At 40.8% G+C, this 20,622-nt stretch overlaps 1 protein-coding gene across 1 annotated transcript in view; it reads right to left on the bottom strand.

The window, feature by feature from the left end:
* Positions 1-929: 929 nt before the first annotated feature.
* LOC126235752 (serpin B6-like) overlaps positions 930-20,622 on the bottom strand; it is a 70,511-nt gene continuing 50,818 nt past the window's right edge. The window contains exons 5-8 of the mRNA XM_049944544.1: positions 14,594-14,808; positions 10,896-11,081; positions 9,418-9,556; positions 930-1,319 (exon numbers count right to left, since the gene is read on the bottom strand). Of these exons, the coding sequence (XP_049800501.1) occupies positions 1,174-1,319; positions 9,418-9,556; positions 10,896-11,081; positions 14,594-14,808 (686 nt within the window). The 3' untranslated portion in view covers positions 930-1,173. The remainder of the gene's footprint in view (positions 1,320-9,417; positions 9,557-10,895; positions 11,082-14,593; positions 14,809-20,622) is intronic.

The raw sequence follows: 20,622 nt of genomic DNA, 5'->3' as shown, positions 1-20,622 counted from the left end.
GAGGCAATACTGATGTCTGCCTCGGTAATGAAAGCAAGACTTAATAAACATCAAGGGGGGGGGGGGGTTTCATAAGATTTGTCGACACAGAAACTGTGTTTGTCAATGTAATGTGACTCATGATGGTTTAAGTTATTAAAGGCTAGATATAAGCTACTGCAAAAGATGGGAAAATACACTGTGCAAAAGAACCAAGCGGTAGCAATAAGAATGTTCACCAAGAGAGAAGAATTCAGATTGAAAAGGGTCTCTGATATGAGTACAGTCTTTTTACCACAATTCGAACTGTAGATGAAAGCACTATAGTGCCAATAAAACAAAGGTTCTGAAATTCCAATAAAATTGGTGGAAGGACATCATCGACAAAAATCAGTGATTATTCTGCTATTTTCTTTGAAGATAAGGAACAAAAGTGTGCTGAAAATTAAGTCGCCATATAGGTTAGAAATGAGGTTCCCCGCAGGATCTCCGATCAAAGGAATACCGGGATAACACAAATCAAAGGAAGAAATACGATGTTGGGATATGTGCTCGGACATCAGGAAGTAACTAAAAAATGGTTCAAATGGCTCTGAGCACTATGGGACTTAACATCTTAGCTCACCAGTCCCCTAGAACTTAGAACTACTTAAACCTAACTAACCTAAAGACATCACACACATTCATGCCCGAGGCAGGATTCGAACCTGCGACCGTAGCAGTCCCGCGGTTCCGGACTGCAGCGCCTAGAACCGCACGGCCACCGCGGCCGGCAGATCATCAAATGTAAGGAAGTAAGGAAAGAAGGAAATCTCAATACATTCCGTTCATAATTAACGACCTTGGATGTAAGTGGTACTCTGACATGAAGTTGATGCAGGAGAGGAAATCGTGGTGGAGGCATCTAACTTGTCAGGAGGGGAAAAATGAAGACAAAATAGCCTGTGAACTTTAAAATCCAGATTTCATTTTAATAGTTCCTGAAATGCTATTGTGACATGTTTTACAGTATTATTATTCAACGTTATGTGTAATACATTATTCACATATTTCAGACCATATTTACTGCGTTCTGCATACAATTTCCTGTTTAGGAATATTTGTACATCATGGACAAACATACATTTGTTTTTAACACAATACATATTTCTCAAAAGTAACATAACTTTCATGGAAGTCTTCGTCCATCAGAATTTATAAAGGAGGAGTTGAGTAGCGACCTGCAAACAGCACAGTGTGCGTCTGCTGGTCCAGTATCAGGAACACGAACGGATGATCTGCCTTGAAGATGACGGGTGGGTCAGGTAAAGGAAGGGCCAGAGAGAGGCCGATAAGAGCAGCTGAAAATTAGAGAGAAATTATAATAGAAAATACTATTTTATGTTTCAGGCTATACTGTACAGTTATAAGAAACATTAAGTAGCAGTACGAAGAAAATTCATTTTGAAATACGTTCTAATAATAGAGTAGCGGCTGGAAACCTGTGAGAACAATGTTAAGACAAAGTAAATCAGATGATTTTGCTGCAAGTTCACAACCATCAGTTCCGCAACGTTACACAGTACACAACAAAACAACAACAACGTACGAGGGGTTTTCACAAAAACACTATTGTTTCCAGTCATTAACCAAATGTGCTAGATACATAACGCAGTGCAGACAGAAGACAATCGATAATCGACGTGTCATTTTCTAGTGAAGGCTCACAAAATTCATTAGCAGTTAGAGAAATCCAAATCTGGCTACGTGATTCGACTCCTCTAGTTATAACAACAATAATAATAATAATAATAATAATAAACCCCGTGGAGGCCCGGGAAAAGAATAGGCCTCCGGTATGTTCTGCCAGTCGTAAAAGGCGACGAAAAGAACAAACCACTAATAGGGCTAACCCCCCTTTTAGTGTGATTAGTTGGTTCAGGACAGAACTGAAGAAGCCTCGGACAAGCGCCGTCATGGTCGGGGACGACGCTTGAACCCTATGCCCGCCCACAATGGTAACGACACTGCTAGCCAACTGGAAAATGATTTAAATCCAAATAGAGGTGTTTTGCAGGATATGCTTCCTGCAACCACCCTAGAAGGAAAACAAAGACAGAGGATGAGATGGTCAGATGAAGTTAATCGACACCTCATGTTCTGTTATTACCAAGCAACAAACCTAGGAACCAACACAACTGGATACAGATCACAAGTATACACAACATTTATTACCAGATACCCAGAATTAAAATTTTTAACAGAACAACGACTAGCTGATCAGATCCGTGTAATAATCAAAAATAACAGGATACCCCAGTCAGAATTAGAAAATATCAAACAAGAAGTACAACAAATACTGGAACAAAATAATGTGCAATTAGAAGAAGAAGAAAATACAGTAATGGACTCAAACATCCCAGAGCAAACAAACAAAGAACAACACGCACCAATTAAACAATCAGAGGAAAACGAAATCTTAAGACAGCCACCAGAACAAGCACAAATAGAACACGAAGTGACACAGATGCTAGATATAGAAGAAAAATTTCAGCTAACATATATAGAATACAAAGACACAAATACAGACATAAGACCATTCTTGCATAGACCACCAAATAACCCACAAGTCGAAACAACAATAAAAACTATCAACACAATCATACACAACAAAATAAATGAAAACACAACTATGGAAGAGTTACAACTACTGGTTTATATAGGAGCACTCACTACACTAAACATACACACTAGACAGAGATCAGAACCAACCAACACACAGAAGAAACCCACAAAACCAGCATGGCAACACAGGCTACAGATCAGAATAGAAAAACTGAGAAAAGACATCGGACAGCTAACACAATTTATAAGAAATGAAATCTCGGAAAAAAAACGAAAAAGGTTAGGTAAAATCTCACAACAAGAAGCGACAGAGCAATTAGACGAAAAGAAGCAGAAATTACAAGCATTAGCCAAACGACTCAGAAGATACAAAAAAAGTGAAAATAGAAGGAAACAAAACCAAACATTCAACACAAACCAAAAGAAATTTTACCAGACAATAGATAACACACACATTAAAATAAACAATCCACCAAACATAACAGACATGGAACACTTCTGGAGCAACATATGGTCAAACCCGGTACAACATAACAGGCATGCACGGTGGATACAAACAGAAACAGACACATACAAGATAATACCACAAATGCCTGAAGTGATAATTTTGCAACATGAAGTCACCCAAGCAATTAATTCTACTCACAATTGGAAAGCCCCTGGAAATGATAAAATAGCAAATTTCTGGTTAAAGAAGTTCACCTCAACACATTCACATCTAACTAAATTATTTAACAGTTTCATTGCAGACCCACACACATTCCCTGATACACTTACACATGGAATAACTTATCTGAAACCTAAAGATCAAGCAGACACAGCGAACCCAGCTAAATATCGCCCCATAACATGCCTACCAACAATATACAAAATATTAACTTCAATCATTAAACAGAAATTAATGACACATACAACACAGAACAAAATTATAAATGAAGAACAAAAAGGCTGTTGCAAAGGAGCACGAGGATGTAAAGAGCAACTGATAATAGATGCAGAGGTGACAAATCAAGCTAAAACTAAACAAAGGTCGCTACACTACGCATACATTGATTACCAAAAAGCTTTTGATAGTGTACCCCACTCATGGTTACTACAAATATTGGAAATATACAAAATAGATCCTAAATTGATACAGTTCCTAAACATAGTAATGAAAAATTGGAAAACCACACTTAATATCCAAACAAATTCAAATAATATCACATCACAGCCAATACAGATTAAGCGTGGAATATACCAAGGAGACTCATTAAGTCCTTTCTGGTTCTGCCTTGCTCTGAACCCACTATCCAACATGCTAAATAATACAAATTATGGATACAATATTACTGGAACATACCCACACAAAATCACACATTTGCTATACATGGATGATCTAAAACTACTGGCAGCAACAAATCAACAACTCAACCAATTACTAAAGATAACAGAAGTATTCAGCAATGATATAAGTATGGCTTTTGGAACAGACAAATGTAAGAAAAATAGCATAGTCAAGGGAAAACACACTAAACACAAACATATTGGATAACCACAGCGACTGCATAGAAGCGATGGAAAAAACGGATGCCTATAAATATCTAGGATACAGACAAAAAATAGGAATAGATAATACAAATATTAAAGAAGAACTAAAAGAAAAATATAGACAAAGACTAACAAAAATACTGAAAACAGAATTGACAGCAAGAAACAAGACAAAAGCTATAAATACTTATGCCATACCAATATTGACCTACTCATTTGGAGTAGTGAAATGGAGTAACACAGACCTAGAAGCACTCAATACACTTACACGATCACAATGCCACAAATATAGAATACATCACATACATTCAGCAATAGAAAGATTCACATTAAGCAGAAAGGAAGGAGGAAGGGGATTTATCGATATAAAAAACCTACATTATGGACAGGTAGACAATTTAAGAAAATTCTTTATAGAACGAGCAGAAACTAGCAAAATACACAAAGCAATCACTCATATAAATACATCGGCTACACCACTACAATTTCATAACCACCTCTACAACCCTTTAAACCACATAACATCAACAGATACGAAGAAAGTAAATTGGAAAAAGAAAACATTTCATGGCAAGCACCCGTATCATCTAACACAGCCACACATCGATCAAGACGCATCCAACACATGGCTAAGAAAAGGCAATATATACAGTGAGACAGAAGGATTCATGATTGCAATACAGGATCAAACAATAAACACCAGGTATTACAGCAAGCATATTATTAAAGATCCCAATACCACAACAGATAAATGCAGACTTTGTAAACAACAAATAGAAACAGTAGATCACATCACAAGCGGAAGTACAATACTAGCAAATACAGAATACCCCAGAAGACATGACAATGTCGCAAAAATAATACATCAACAGCTTGCCTTACAACATAAACTTTTAAAACAACAAGTTCCTACATACAAGTATGCACCACAAAATGTACTGGAGAATGATGAATACAAATTATACTGGAACAGAACCATTATAACAGATAAAACAACACCACATAACAAACCTGACATCATACTCACCAATAAAAAGAAGAAATTAACACAACTAATCGAAATATCCATACCCAATACAACAAATATTCAAAAGAAAACAGGAGAAAAAATTGAAAAATACATCCAACTGGCTGAGGAAGTCAAAGACATGTGGCATCAGGATAAAGTTGACATCATACCAATTATACTATCAACTACAGGAGTCATACCACACAATATCCACCAGTACATCAATGCAATACAGCTACATCCAAACATATATATACAACTACAGAAATCCGTAATTATTGATACATGTTCAATTACCCGAAAGTTCCTAAATGCAATATAACATGTACCGTACAGCAAAAAGGAAGTGACGCTTGATAAAGGTCCGCGTCACTCCATTCTTAACCAGACTTCTAAAAAGTCTGAGAAAGTAAAGAAAGAAATAATAATAATAATAATTATTATTATTATTATTATTATGGCTTGTGACGAGGGCCTCCCGTCGGGTAGACCGCTCGCCTGGTGCAAGTCTTTCGATTTGACGCCACTTCGGCGACTTGCGCGTCGATGGGGATGAAATGATCATGATTAGGACAACACAACACCCAGTCCCTGAGCGGAGAAAATCTCCGACCCAGCCGGGAATCGAACCCGGGCCATTAGGATTGACAGTCCGTCGCGCTGACTACTTTTTTTTTAATCTCATTTTGTTCGTTTTTTGTTCTTTGCATGTGCTCGGGGCGGACGTCGTCAGACATCCGTTTAAGTTCGTTTTTGATCGATTAACTCAGTTTTTTTTTTATTACAGAGGGCAGCTAACCCTCTGACCGAACACGCTGAGCTACCGTGCCGGCACTTCACCACTCAGCTACCGGGGGCGGACACTCCTCTAGTTAATTGGCAGGAACGTTAAAGGGACGATGCTCATGGTCAGACACATCTTTTTTCTAAAATCAAAAGTATCAGTCACAGCTCGCTGAAACCTGATAAAAACTGAGCGCTCAGTAATCCGTGCAACTTCCACGTTTTATTGGTAAGTGTGTTATTGATGAAGTTGTGTTTTTTCTCATATGGAAAGAATACGCTAATGTGAAATGGAGGTGGTGCAGTCAGTCACAGTGAACGGCCGCGTCGAGGTAGACCCATTAGGTCCCGTCAGATCACCGAAGTCATGCTCTATCAGACGTGGTCAGTATTTGGAGGGCGACCGTCCGGGCACGCCGCAAGCTTTTGCCAATTTTCTCATTTGTTTTTACGGCAGTGGGGACAGGAAGGATGGTGGCGTGAACTTGCTGATCGCAAGTCCTTGTACCAATATCCAGGATTAAATTGCAGCCTCTTCGCACTGTCTCGTAACTTGAGGCTATGCCACACTGTTGACGGTGATCCATCCGTCAGATACAATTCTGTCCTATCGACCACCCGACCTACATCCCGCAATCAACCAAAACCTTTATAAAAGCTGAGTTCATAGCACAGATGTTGTCCAATCACACTGTCGTCACTTGTGTAGACATCAATTATCCAGTATCAACTGAAATAATTACGGTTTCGGAAGTGGCGAGTGAAACATGGCGTTGTTCGAAATAATACTGAAAGATCTTGTCTGGAAACTGTTCCAACTCGTTCGGAAACTCATGCTTGCTGAAAATATATATAATGAGAACAGGTAAACCGACATTCGCGGCTGTCCATTTTGAAAGTGACAACACTAATAATGAAATCATTAGAGTAAAAGTCCAAGTAGAACATGTAGAAATAGTTTTATGTCCTATAAGGCAAATAAACAGCCGTGTAAAATCTCAATGAGGAAGGTGAAATATTTATATGAGATGCATTTGCAGTTGCGAATACGATCAACCAACAGCTGTACAAGGGAATAACGATAAAGAAAATTTGTGCCGGAGCGGGGTTCGAACCCGGATTTACCAATAAACGCGAGCGGTCGCTTAAACCGATTTGGGTATCCCTGCACAACTCACAAAAAATGGTTCAAATAGCTCTGAGCACTATAGGACTTAACATCTGAGGTCATCAGTCCCCTAGAACTTAGGTTTAAGTAGTTCTAACTAACCTAAGGACATCGCACGGTTCCAGACTGTAGCGCCTAGAACCGCTCGGCCACCCTGCCGGCAAAAAGGTGAATTGTCAGACACCTTCACACATACGTCAATTAACCCGTGAAAGGATACTTACGAAGTTCCACGAACCAGCACTAAGTTAACACTCTAGAAATGCACTTCATTCTTTTAAATATGGGCTCCCGTATAGGTCACGATAACAGAAAGAATAATTACTACGAGCCCAGAGCTGTATAAGCAGTCGTTCTTCCCGTGCTGCATACACTATTGGAACGGGATAAAACCCTAAATAGTGATACAACAATAAGTACCACCTATAATGAACTTCACAGTAGTCTGCAGAATACGTCTGTAGATGTGCATGGAATATAAACCTCAGCCAAGTGTTCTCTACACAGAAATAAAAATGCCCTACTTACTGCTTCCGCGATATGAAGCAGTTCAAGATCCAACCAGACTGTATTCCACACAGTAGTAGACCCCCTCTCACCTCTCTTCTGCTCAGTAGGCTTTAAACAATACATAGTTGCAGCTTGTGACAACCAATTTTTAATTTTGGGCTAATCCTCGGATTTTCAAATTAATGCCTATAGTCAGCACCTCACTGTGCGAACACTGAATGTTTGTGTGAATGTGTGTGTGTCCCTGACTGAAAAACACCGACCTTGTGCTTCTGTACCTCAAGGGATGGTCATAAACAGTCAAAAATTATAATTACTCAGGGTAAAATAATCTAAGCACTTTAAGCTAAAAACTGATTAACTTAAGTGAGAGTGCAAATTCGCCTATCAGTTTTCTAGCGTGACAAGGAAGACCGAGTTATGCTGAAAAGGTAACACGATACAAAGACATATTGGCACTTTTCACGATTTTTGAGAGTTAGTACCTACTTCCACTAAAACGTTCCTAATTATTGTAAAATATTGGTTTCTGTAGACTCGTTTTGAATGAAATTCCCGTCTTTTAAGTACGAACTCGCTGCCCACTGTTGTTTGAAGTTCTGACGCTCGAGGCAAACACACTGCGCGAGACTTTTCTTGCGACTGGACCATTGTCGTAGTGAGCAGTCAGTTGACGCAGTCACCATGTAGGCACATATGTTTGCAGGTTTCATAATTCTCCTTATAAAACGCGTAAATCGCAGAACGAAATCTCCACGTATTGAAATAAATTTGTAGCTTAACATAGTAGTCATAATTAGTCATTGGTAAGGAAGTGTAAGCAATAAAGGTCTTAGAATACGACGATACCACAGTGCCTGTGTGATTCCAAATTACGACACGAAGTTCCTTTGGACGTGCATATGTCCAATGGAACTTTGCATCGTAATTCGGTATAACACAGGCACTTCAATATCGTGTTCATCCGTTGGCGCCGAAGAATCAACTTTCAAGTAAAATGTGTGACTATACGGGAATATACATAATAGCTGTGGGAGTACACGTTGTAGATGTATGGTTGTCGACAAATGGAAGCCGAGGTCTGGGCGTGAGTCGTGCACGGATAGCCGAGTCGAAAGGCGACCGCTCGTGATTATCGGAAAATCCGGGTTCGAGTCCCGGTCAGGCACACATTTTCACCGTCGCCATTCCATTCTACAGATAATGGTTGTCCATATTCGTAATTGCGAATGCATTTGTGTCTCTCAGAATACTATCCAAGTGTGGTGTGTTAGGGTCGTCTCATTAGCAGTGACACGAAATCTGACAACGAGGAAATTATCACTCTCTCTCGTCCGGATTATGCCATTGATTCCGTCACCGAAGATATCGATGTTGTGGAGTGAAAGAGGTTTCGAGGACCGGCAACTTCGAATCGATCGATGGCGTTCCGAGTGAATCACCTGGTCCCATCGGCTGGAGCCAAACTGCCTCTGTAAGCACTGGAAGGGAGCTCAACTGTGTCATATCGTTTTCAGAGTCGTCCTCTTGCTACGCTATTGGAACTCTACATACTGCTTCTCGATTCAAGCGAGCATTGCTACACGAATTATATGTTGCTGTGTTGAGAACGACTTTGCAAGGATTTCTTTCTGGCATTACACTTCCATAATGAAATTTGCTATCTCACACCGACCCATCTCGCTCGGGTTTTTGATGCTGTAACTTGTTCCGTAGTTGTTTAATTATTTGTTATTAGGCCGTGCAATGTGGTACAGAGGAACCTCCCGTGTTTGTATAAAAGTAACACTCCCCGTGAGATTGCGTCGTTGGAGTTAATTCCCCAATTACTTACCAGTAGCTGCTGCTGCTTCTGTGCCTTCTTCATTGACTTCTATGAAAGCCTTGTGCAGAACTTTGGAAATTGCTAGTGGCTCATCACTAATACCTGTCAAATTTGCCCTGCTGGCATCGAACACGTCAGTAATACCAAGCTGAAAATTAAATTAGACAGACGTTAGTAGCGAATTCTGAACCAAGTGTAACAGTTGTAAAATACTAAACGTCTTGTGTAATAACAAGTAAATGAAGAAGTATCGGTTAGGCGTTATTCCATCTATAATGCTGCATGCCAGTCAGCACCAATATAAATAGACAACTATAAACCGCAATTATTTTGTAAAATGGCTCTCCAAAGCAATCAATTTCTCACACAATCATCATTTAACTATACCCTATATTCTTATTGAAGTACTTCTCACAGGCACACAAAAAATTACCCGCATCACTAAGATGACCAGGGTCACGGAGTATTAGGACAGGACAGTTCTCTGACCTTGAAATATTCCACGTTACGTCAGAATCTATCAGCTTAGTGTCCGTGGACTAGCACCTAACTATATTTGTGTTCTTGCTCTCCTCTGGAAATTAAATAGAGCCGTGCCTTCTTTTTTAGCAGTGAATAATTGGATTACTGAATTCAAAATGATCCGCGTTAAATTCGTTCAGATCTGCCATCACAGACGAAGAGTTTGACGAAATTCATAAATCAGTGTTGGACATCGCAGGTTAGAGGCGTATCAGATAGTTGCCAGTACTCATTACATCTATTATGGACTATATTCTAATGAGTGCAATTTAATTAAAACGAAAAAATGTGTTCTGTGTCTATCACAGTTTTTTCTTTCAACCTCTCCGACTTTCGTTATTTGATATCATGTACAAAGAATCTTTTACATAGCTGTTTTTGTGCGAAGTACCTGCTACTTCTTGCGTTAGTATGTGAGGGCGACAGAGAAGTTGGATTTCAACTTGAGCTATTAATAATGAACCTAATTAGGCACAGAATTTATGGATGTGAAGTAGTAAATTATGTAAAAAATATAAAAGGTCGGTAAAGCGCATGTGTTTCATTCCGACACTGAATATCACATATGATCCTCAAAGTGCTTAAGTCACACAGCGTTTTGGTTATATGACAAGCAAGTTTTATCTCTTTCGCCAAAGAATTTAAAGCGAAGAGATGGCGACTTAATCGGGAAGTTACATTTCACATACATCTGAACAAGTTGGTAGTTAGTAACTACATATTCGTAATTATCTGACTAAGGTTTGTTTGCGGACCCACAGTTACTCGAAAGTTTTCGTTTTCATTCTGGTATACTTTCACGTGTGTCAGTATTTGCTATTAATTACGGTACGTCAGGCTTATGTAACAAAACTCTTGGCAAGTTACAGGCGAGTAGCGGGGTACTTTTCAACATTTACTTGATTACATTACGTAACTGATGTGAAATACTGTTACTACATTAAATTACTGTTATTTTTACTTACTGTTTGTAACGTCGTTGTAAGCTCCTTTTTGTATTCCAGTTTGAATTTTGGCAAAAACACACGCACTTCTCGTTTGCTCGTTCTGGCTAAAATGTCTTGAAGAGTTATGTTGGTAAGTTTCTTCTCAAGATTCGGAAGGCCGTTCTGCTCTCTGGGCAGTATTATCAACATACTGACCCTCTCCCCCTGTTGCGTGGAAAAGAAAATCAGTGAACGCATATGTTACTTTGGTCAAAACTGCTCTATATTGTATAAAGCTCACAGTTTCACAAAAGTCACAGAGTGACTTTCACATTTCAGGTTACACATTCAATCAACAAAATAGAGACGGTTAAGTCAAAAACATTTTAAGTAGACGAGAAGTCTATGATTTGAATAAAGTTAAATTTCTCACATCTGTAATATGAGTTCTTATGTAACTTCATCAATAACGCAAGAGAGCGAGACAAATGCCTCAGTTTCCCCCCCGGAGCCAAGTGCGTGGACGAATACGTATATGCCAAGTTAACATAGAAGGATACACGAGGACAAAAGGAGACATCCTCACAAAGCTACTAACAGAAGAAAAAATTGATGTGCTGACCTTGCAGGAAACACATCTATCAGAAGAAAATATCTCGAGACTTCTAATACCAGGCTATGAAATTGTGGGCTATAAAGCCCATAATAAACACGGTATTGCAACACTGATCAAGAAAGAACTGGTTGATAATATTGAGGAAACTATGCACCACGATTTTGCCGTGGGAATCAAACTAAACGATATGACTGTGTATAACGTGTACAAGCCACCTTCAGAAAAATGGGAACAACCTGTTTTACCTAACCCACAACACCCTGCAGTCATAATTGGCGATTTTAACTCCCACCACCCCAGATGGGGCTATCAGTCTTGCGACAAAGAAGGACTCATGCTGGCAGACTGGGCAGATATAAATAATTATACATTAATATACGATGCAAAAGATACCCCCACCTTCTGTTCAGGAGCGTGGGGCACAACATCAACGCCCGATCTTTGTTTTGTCTCGTCTGGAGAAACTGGAATAGCACTTCCGTCTAAGAGAACTGTACTGAGCCGTATTCCTCGGAGCCAACACAGACCAGTTATTATAGACCTTGGGATCCAAATACCAGTAATAAAGAGCCCCCCTATAGCCCGCTGGAACCTCAGGAAGGCTAACTGGGTTAAGTTTAAAGATACCATTGAAAATAATGTAAACAGAATTCCCCCAATTCCAGAAAATTACGACAGATTTACGAAGTTAATTATTAAAGCGGCACATAACTCAATACCAAGAGGAGCGCGGAAAGAATACATCCCATGCTGGACAAAGGAGTGCGAACAACTACTCGATGAATATAACAAAACAGAGAATCCAGAACTAGGAAAACAGCTCATAAGAGCTATGGACGAGGAACGCAAACAGAGATGGCAAAAGCGGATGGAACAAATGGACTTTACGCACTCCTCACAGAAGAGCTGGAGTCTACTGAGGAAACTTGGCGGAGCACAATTCAAGGGACGGAACATCAATAATAAAATGACCCCTAACAAGATATGCTCTTCTATACTACAAACATCCAGAATCCATGCCTCCGCCTCGAAGAAAAAAGAACTGCACCAACTGATGAACGAAGAGCTAGATGCAAGCGAGGAGGAAGCAGGCTTAGCGAACTGGGTAACACAAGAAGAGATAAATATAGCACTAAAGAAAATGTCACCTGGTAAAGCAGCTGGCTGTGACGGCCTTCTTCCAGAATTCTTGAAGAACTTCGGGCCAAAGGGAAGAGCATGGCTGTCTTCTCTTTTCTCTAATATCATAGATACCAGCCGGTTACCAAAGCAATGGAAAAACGCACAAGTCATAGCCACCCAGAAACCAGGGAAAACAGGAGAGAATGCTAAAGATTATAGACCGATATCTTTATTGTGCACCACTTACAAGCTGTTTGAACGAGTCATCCTAGGCAGAATAGAAAGTAAAATAGAAGCTGCTCTTCCCCCAGAGCAAGGCGGTTTTCGAAAAGGAAGAGATTGTTGCGACCAAGTTCTCGCCCTAACCACTTTCATTGAAAGAGGTTACCAAAACAAAAAGAAAACGGGCATGGTATTATTAGATCTCACCTCAGCATACGACACCGTATGGACAAAAGGGATACTGTATAAACTGTCAAAAGTCGTGAAATGCAAGAAGATCATAGATCTAGTCAGAAATATGTTGATAAACAGGAGATTCAAGGTATCTCTGAATGGGAAAACAAGCAGCTACAGGACACTACAAAATGGCCTCCCCCAAGGGTCTGTGCTGGCTCCATGCCTTTTCAATTTATACATAGCGGACATCCCAAACCTGGAATCTCGTTCTTTTATGTATGCAGATGACATCGCTATCGCGGCTCACGCCAACACTTTCGAAGAACTGGAAGAAATTTTAAATAGGGATCTGAAACGACTACAACAATATTATGACAACTGGCACCTCAAAGTAAATCCGACTAAATCCGTGGCATCAATAATGCACTTGTGTAACAAAGATGCAAATCGTGAGCTAAAAGTGCAAATAAAAGGTAAATTGTTGAAAAACGATAGAACGCCAAAATACCTGGGTGTTAAGCTAGATCGCACTCTCACATATAAGAGCCACCTGTACGAAGTCGCCCAAAAAATGAAAACAAGAAACAACATCATAATGAAACTGGCAGGAACAACCTGGGGATGTTCCACTGAAACTCTACGCACATCAGCACTGGCACTTCTGTATAGTGTAGCGGAATATTGCGCACCCGTCTGGGCCCGCAGTAGGCATGTCAGATATATTGATGTGCAACTTAACGAGACAATGAGGCTCATAACAGGAACAGTAAGACCCACCCCGAAACCTTGGCTGCCCGTCCTTGCCAATATCGAACCACCCTCGATTAGACGTGAAAGAGCAATCCAGAGGTACAAAGAAAAGTTCAGGGACCTACCTCCTCCCCCTGACAGATTGATGTCAAGAAATCCCTTCTGGAAAGAACTCAAACAACAGATTGATATCGATAACCTGTGGAAACAGCAATGGCAGGAAAGCAAAGTGAATAACAGTTTCCTTATTGAGGACCCATCTCAACGAGTTCCAGGCTTCCAACTCCAACGTAGAGTGTGGGTAACTCTAAATCGTCTGCGGACAGGTGTTGGTCGGTGCGGATATTTGTTGAAAAAGTGGGGTTTCTCCCAGGACCCCAATTGTGAGTGCGGAGAGAGTCAAACCATGCAGCATATAGTTGAGTGCGACGTACACGGACTTAAGGGAGGAAATCTGATGGACATACATGTGATAAGTGACCAAGCACTTTTGTGGCTGGAAACCCTGAAAATTTTATTGTAAATCATTGTTAATGTTAATTTAAATTTTTATGTTGATGTTTGTAAGTGTATCACGCTTTGCCTGTAGCTGAACGAGAAATAAAATAAATCAATAACGCAGCACTGACACTAAATTTAGTTCTCGAAAACTATTTTGTCATTTGTTTGTCACACGTGAAAGGATCATCACTGATAGAATAACAAAACATTTGTTGCTTTGTGTTAGCATTGTGAAGCTTGAATATTTAAAAATATTTCTTGTGTGAAAATCTCACTGCTTTATAAAGTTACTTCTTTTGTCAAATTTACTTACCGTGGAATTACTGCAGATTCACGATTAATACGGTACCTTGTATGGGAGAAGCAGCACCTGGGATTCCAGTTCAGATAGGTCAGAGTACTTGAAATTTTCTTTAATGTACATCATGTTCACACTTTGTGTTGATCCTGGGGCCACATGAAATGGTGTTGGTGATGTAAGAGCTTTATTAAACGTCTTTTGCCACTCGCCCTTGAAGTAAATGGCATTCACCAGTACCATCCTGGTTAAGTCATTCAGAACACCTGAAACAAAATTCAGCTGGCATCTTCACCAAGATTACCATACTAATACAATATATCGTTCCATAACGCAGCAGAATGCCAGTACTCGACGGAGTACCATTTTAAACATGCAATTGTTTTGTTTTGGGGCACAAAAAAACTGTCATACGTGCCCATGTCAAAATAGTAGAATATGAAGACGAAATAGCAGTTAAAAGCGATAAGCCTAAGAGACGGACGGAAAGACAGCTAAAAATAGTGACTTTCTCTTGGAGACAGGGCCATAAAATACGCCATAGAGACAACTGAGGGCCTGAACTTAAATGTCCATCGTCATATTGCTACGACTGATAAAAAATAAGACGCGGTCGAGAGCCTGCACATCTTTCGATAAAACGGCCGATAACTCAGACGGCAAACAGCAAATACAACGTAGGTGGCTTAAAAAGGGTATTCTGTCAGGAAATTTCAAACCGTCAATGGTTGAGGACAACGAGCACAGTGTCGGGGGGGGGGGGGGGGGGGATCACCATGACAATGGCTAAAAAGACAGTGCCCAATATGCAACCGAGCTAAAATTTTCTCCTCGCGGCGAAATGGCCGAGAGGAGGCCGGCCAAGCCGCTGGGAGTAGTTTAATTCCCCTGAGTTTGTTCCCTTGAAGGGAAGACCAGTGGTGATGCCAAACTGATACCATCTGCTGACAGACGGCAAGACAGACGTCGGAGAGAATATGAGAACTAGCGGGCTGAGGTACGAGGACTGCAGCCTTGGCAGCAGCGTCAGCGCCATCGTTTCCTGTCACACCGACGTGACCAAGAACCCACAGAAACATTACAGTGGCTCCATCAACATGAGCGAGTGGCAGCTTTCCTGGACCCGTTGCACTAAGGGATGGACTGACTGCATATAGAGGCTTTGAAGGGCACTAATACAGTCTGAGCAGACGACGCAATTTAAAAGCCTGTGTCCCTCGGTCAGTCTGCGGAGCCCAGGACTGAAAAATGTTTGGCACAGAGATACCGTTGAAGAGGATCTCCTAGTCGGCGAAGGATAACGATTCAGACGGTTGTTGGTTGGGGGTCTTAAGAAGTCTTTGCCGGAGTATTCGTTCTGTCCTTTCCAGATTGCTGGTTGCGTAGCAGGTGGCTTTGCATTGTGAGGCGAAAATTTAGTGGCTTATTGTACAGCTGGAGGAGGAGGAGAAGGAGGCGTGGATGCTACCGTGACATTGGGCGATTTTGCAACAGTGGTGTTGAATTTGGGGTCTCGTGTCTGCACTGACATGCACTTTGTGGACCAAGATGTAGCAAGAATGGTAATGTGCCAGATGGTGAAACACATGGGTTCCGACTAGTCAGCAACTTTTAAGCCACAGGGAAAGACAGTTCTTCCTTCACCGTAATCTCTTGGATGGCCCGCTCATTGGGATACTCGAGACAATCTTGGGAGGATGTTGATACAGCAGGAAGGAGTCGGACAATCGGCCTCATTAGCATCCCTACCACAAGTTACACATCTGGTCAGGTGTCGACAGGACATTTGAGTGTGTTTGTAACGAAGACATTGGTAGCAGTGCATCGTGTTCAGAATGTATGGTCTAAGCGTAATAACTTCATAGCCTGCTTTGATCTTGGATGGAAGCACTGATCTGTCAAACATGAGAGAAGGGGTGTGTGTAGGCAATAAGGATGCATCTAGAGTTTCATCACCCGATGCACTGCAATGACGCCCTGATCAGAGTGTTAAGTTTGGTTTCCTGGCTCTTTCAGACCATCTGTCAACCTAGTGTACATAACACCATGTGAAGAATTCATTGTTAGATGGGCCTCGACAAACAGGATATCCATGGATGAGCGATGATGCAGGCAGTTGGTTTGCTTGAGAATCTGAAGTAGTCTCCAAAATCGAATTCCCATTGCGTTAACGATAACAGGATTTTACAGCGCCGGCAACTGCGTTAACACCTTTCTGTATAATAAATGGATTAACCAAGGTGCAGCTGAGAGGGTCTTTGATTTGTTAGCCTCATTCTGTTTACGTTTGGCAGACATTCACTGTGAAGATGATGACTGGCTCATTGCAACAAGAAAATCCCCATGATTGCCAGTGTCTCCAAAGGTGCGCTCCTTCCAACAGGGGATATCCGCCCCGCCCCCCCCACCACCTCAGAGGGGGGCGCACCTGCCATTTGTGATGGTTCAGACCTCAGGCCACACCTCCGAAACACATGACAGAAGGAGAAGGACCATTTGGCAATTTGGTTACAGCTCAGGCAATCCCCCTCCCTGGGCCTGGCCTGTACCTGGGGAGAGGGTGAGATTGGTATATGCGAAACCTACTTCTCAAGCAGGGGCCGGGAATTACGTGATACATTTGAGAACGTGGGCTGTACACTTCAAGAAGGAATGAAAAAAGAAAAGAAAGAAAGGAGAAAAGAAAGAAAGAAAGGAGAAAAAAAGGAGAAAAGAAAGGAGAAAAGAAAGGAGAAAAGAAAGGAGAAAAGAAAGGAGAAAAGAAAGGAGAAAAGAAAGGAGAAAAGAAAGGAGAAAAGAAAGGAGAAAAGAAAGGAGAAAAGAAAGGAGAAAAGAAAGGAGAAAAGAAAGGAGAAAAGAAAGGAGAAAAGAAAGGAGAAAAGAAAGGAGAAAAGAAAGGAGAAAAGAAAGGAGAAAAGAAAGGAGAAAAGAAAGGAGAAAAGAAAGGAGAAAAGAAAGGAGAAAAGAAAGGAGAAAAGAAAGGAGAAAAGAAAGGAGAAAAGAAAGGAGAAAAGAAAGGAGAAAATAAAGGAGAAAAGAAAGGAGAAAAGAAAGGAGAAAAGAAAGGAGAAAAGAAAGGAGAAAAGAAAGGAGAAAAGAAAGGAGAAAAGAAAGGAGAAAAGAAAGGAGAAAAGAAAGGAAGAAAGGAGAAAAAGAAAGAAAGAAAGGAGAAAAAGAAAGGAGAAAAGAAAGGAGAAAAGAAAGGAGAAAAGAAAGGAGAAAAGAAAGGAGAAAAGAAAGGAGAAAAGAAAGAAAGAAAGGAAGGACTAAAAATTAGTGGAGGGGCTGTTCTGATGTCAGGCTACTGAAAATTCAGGATAGATCCCCAAAAAGATACTAGACATGTACCCCAATGGAGGGAAAAAAACTTAACAGGAAGTTAGACATGCAACAAGGAAGGGTAAAGTTCTACTAATTCTGGGGCGCCATGGTAGCCAAGCACGGACTCACCAGTGAGTGGTGAGCCACCTGGGGGGCGGAGGAGGGGGGGGGGGCAGGCGACGAGGCAGAGGGGAGTCAAACATGCAATGCTAAGATCCCTTATAAAAGGCTCATAAGGACCGGGAAGGTGATTTGCTCCATAATTTACTGCAATGACAATGGTAATTCAAGTGATAAGGTTATGGTCTATACATTTCATTCTTCAGTTTCTTTTTCGCACTTGACTACGATGCAAGAATGTTTCGACTCCGAAAGCATGATACGAGACGAAAATTTTGTGGGACAAAAAGTTGCATGGGATAATAGGGGCCATAACGTAACGTCGATTTTTTGTTGCTAGGTGTTGTCGCTTCAGAGATATTAAGGTCAGCTTTGTTTTTTTTAAACGGGATGCTATAGTTTGGTACTTATTTTCTGATAGCGTCTATCAGGACGAATGCAATCATATGTAACAGTAAGATCTTTGAAGTCAACTAAGGTAAAAAAGGCGGCATGAACGTCCATTTACACAAGATGTTCGAAGTGATAACCATTGGTATCAATGCATTGCTGCAATCTTCTCATCATGGGTTGAGTGGTATTCCTTATCACCTTGGCACTGATCGAAGCACATGCTCCGTCAATTCTCTCTCACATATCTTCAGGTGTAGTTGGAACGTCTTTATAAACAAAGTCTTTCACGAATGCCCACATGAAAAAATCCAGAGGCGTCAAGTCTGGCTAACGAGCCGGCCACGACATCTCCTCCGCGTCCAATCCAACAATTTGGCAACTGTGTCTGCAACTCATTTCTAGCTATCAGCTAAAAGTGTGCCAGACACCCATGGCGTTGATACCAACTTCTGTCCCTTGTTCCTGGAAGTATTACTACCAATAACAGACCCAATTTTTTTCTGGCGGGAATGTGGTGCACTTCCTACCATTAAGATTTCCATCGATGAAATTGGGGGTCTGTAATTCTGTCATCCAAAATCCCACACCATACAGTCACCGACCACAGTCTTTTTTGGTGTGCAACTTGCCGCAGCCAACATGGATTTTCAGTTGCCCAATAATGCATGTTATGCAAATTAACTTTTCCATAGTTTGTGAGTGTAGCCTGGTCAGTAAATAAAATCAAATTAATAAATGTTTCATCCCTCTGAATCTGAAGTTGAGCCCATCGGCAGAATTCAATGCAACGCCTAAAATCGGTACCAGTTAATTCTTGGTGGAGACTGATATGGTAAGGATGATATTTATGGCGATGCAGAACCGAACAACGCTACTTTGCATCACGCCAGATTCCCTTGAGATTTGACGCGAACTAACACACGGTTCTCGAACCACAGTGGCAACAGAACTAATTTATGTTAACTCGTTAGTAACTTTCCTTTGCCAGTTATGTTTCCGATGCGTTAAAGATCCGGTTGTTCTCGTACACATATTTAAATGTGCGACATGTAGGGTGAGTACGTTGAGGATACCTTTCAGAGTGTGAGTCTGTAGCTCGAACTGAATTTTGCTGGCATTCTCCTTAAATGATAATGCATCTCGACTTGTTCTTCGAGTGAATACATCATTCACATTCGCTTGATTCGCCGATACTAGTCTTACCGATCCTATTAGTGTTGTGTTGCGAAACCGTCGAATGGTGTTTACATGTCAATGGCACGTTAGATGGATACGCCGTATTCGGCGAATATTTACTATTTGCACGACATGCAAGAGAAAATTGTCAGAGCATGTGCTCCGGTAAGTGCCGAAGTGATAAGGAATACTACTCAATCCATGATAATAAGATTGCAGCACTGCATTGATACCAATGGTCATCACTTCGAACATCATCTGTAAATGGAAGTTCATGCCATCTTGTTGATCTTCAAAGGCCTTACTGTTACAAAAAATGTTCAAATGTGTGTGAAATCTTATGGGACATAACTGCTAAGGTCATCAGTCCCTAAGCTTACACACTGCTTAACCTAAATTATCCGAAGGACAAAAAAAACACACACACACACACACACACACACACACACACACACACACACACACACACACACACACACGAGGGAGGACTAACCTCCGCCGGGACCAACCGCACAGTCCACTACTGTAGCGCCCATAGACCGCTCGGCTAATCCCGCGCGGCTTACTGTTACACACCATTGGATTCGTCTCTGTAGCAGCTATCAGAAAATAAGTACCATACTACAGGATCCCATTAAAAAAAAAACAAAGTTTATCTTCATATCGTCGTGTAATGCCCCCGTTGTCCCCAAGCCACATTTGTGTCACATACGTTTCAGCTACTATCATAATTTCGGAATCATTCTTGATGGCAATAGTTAGTGACTCACCCTGTATAACAACAGTAATACATTTTATGGAAATAAAATGAACGTCAGATTTAGTAACGATCTAATCTACGCAATAAAAATGTATCTCTAATTACATTACCTATGCAGGAAAGCTATGGTCTTGCGTCGTCTATAAACAAGCTGTCTGGTAGTACCATTTAGCTGACTGCTTTTTGTATCGTTTTCTACAAATTGTCAGTTAACCCCTAAGTGCATAATTTTTATTTCAAGCTGTAAAAATTACTACGTTTAGTTTATAGAGCCTACATTACGAAAAATGTTGTAGCAATTGTCAATAAT

The sequence above is a fragment of the Schistocerca nitens genome, chromosome 2 (assembly GCF_023898315.1).
Source record: "Schistocerca nitens isolate TAMUIC-IGC-003100 chromosome 2, iqSchNite1.1, whole genome shotgun sequence".
NCBI lineage: Eukaryota > Metazoa > Arthropoda > Insecta > Orthoptera > Acrididae > Schistocerca > Schistocerca nitens.
The sequence above is the reverse complement of the archived record's forward strand: the minus strand, read 5'-3'. Positions and strand labels throughout refer to the sequence as shown.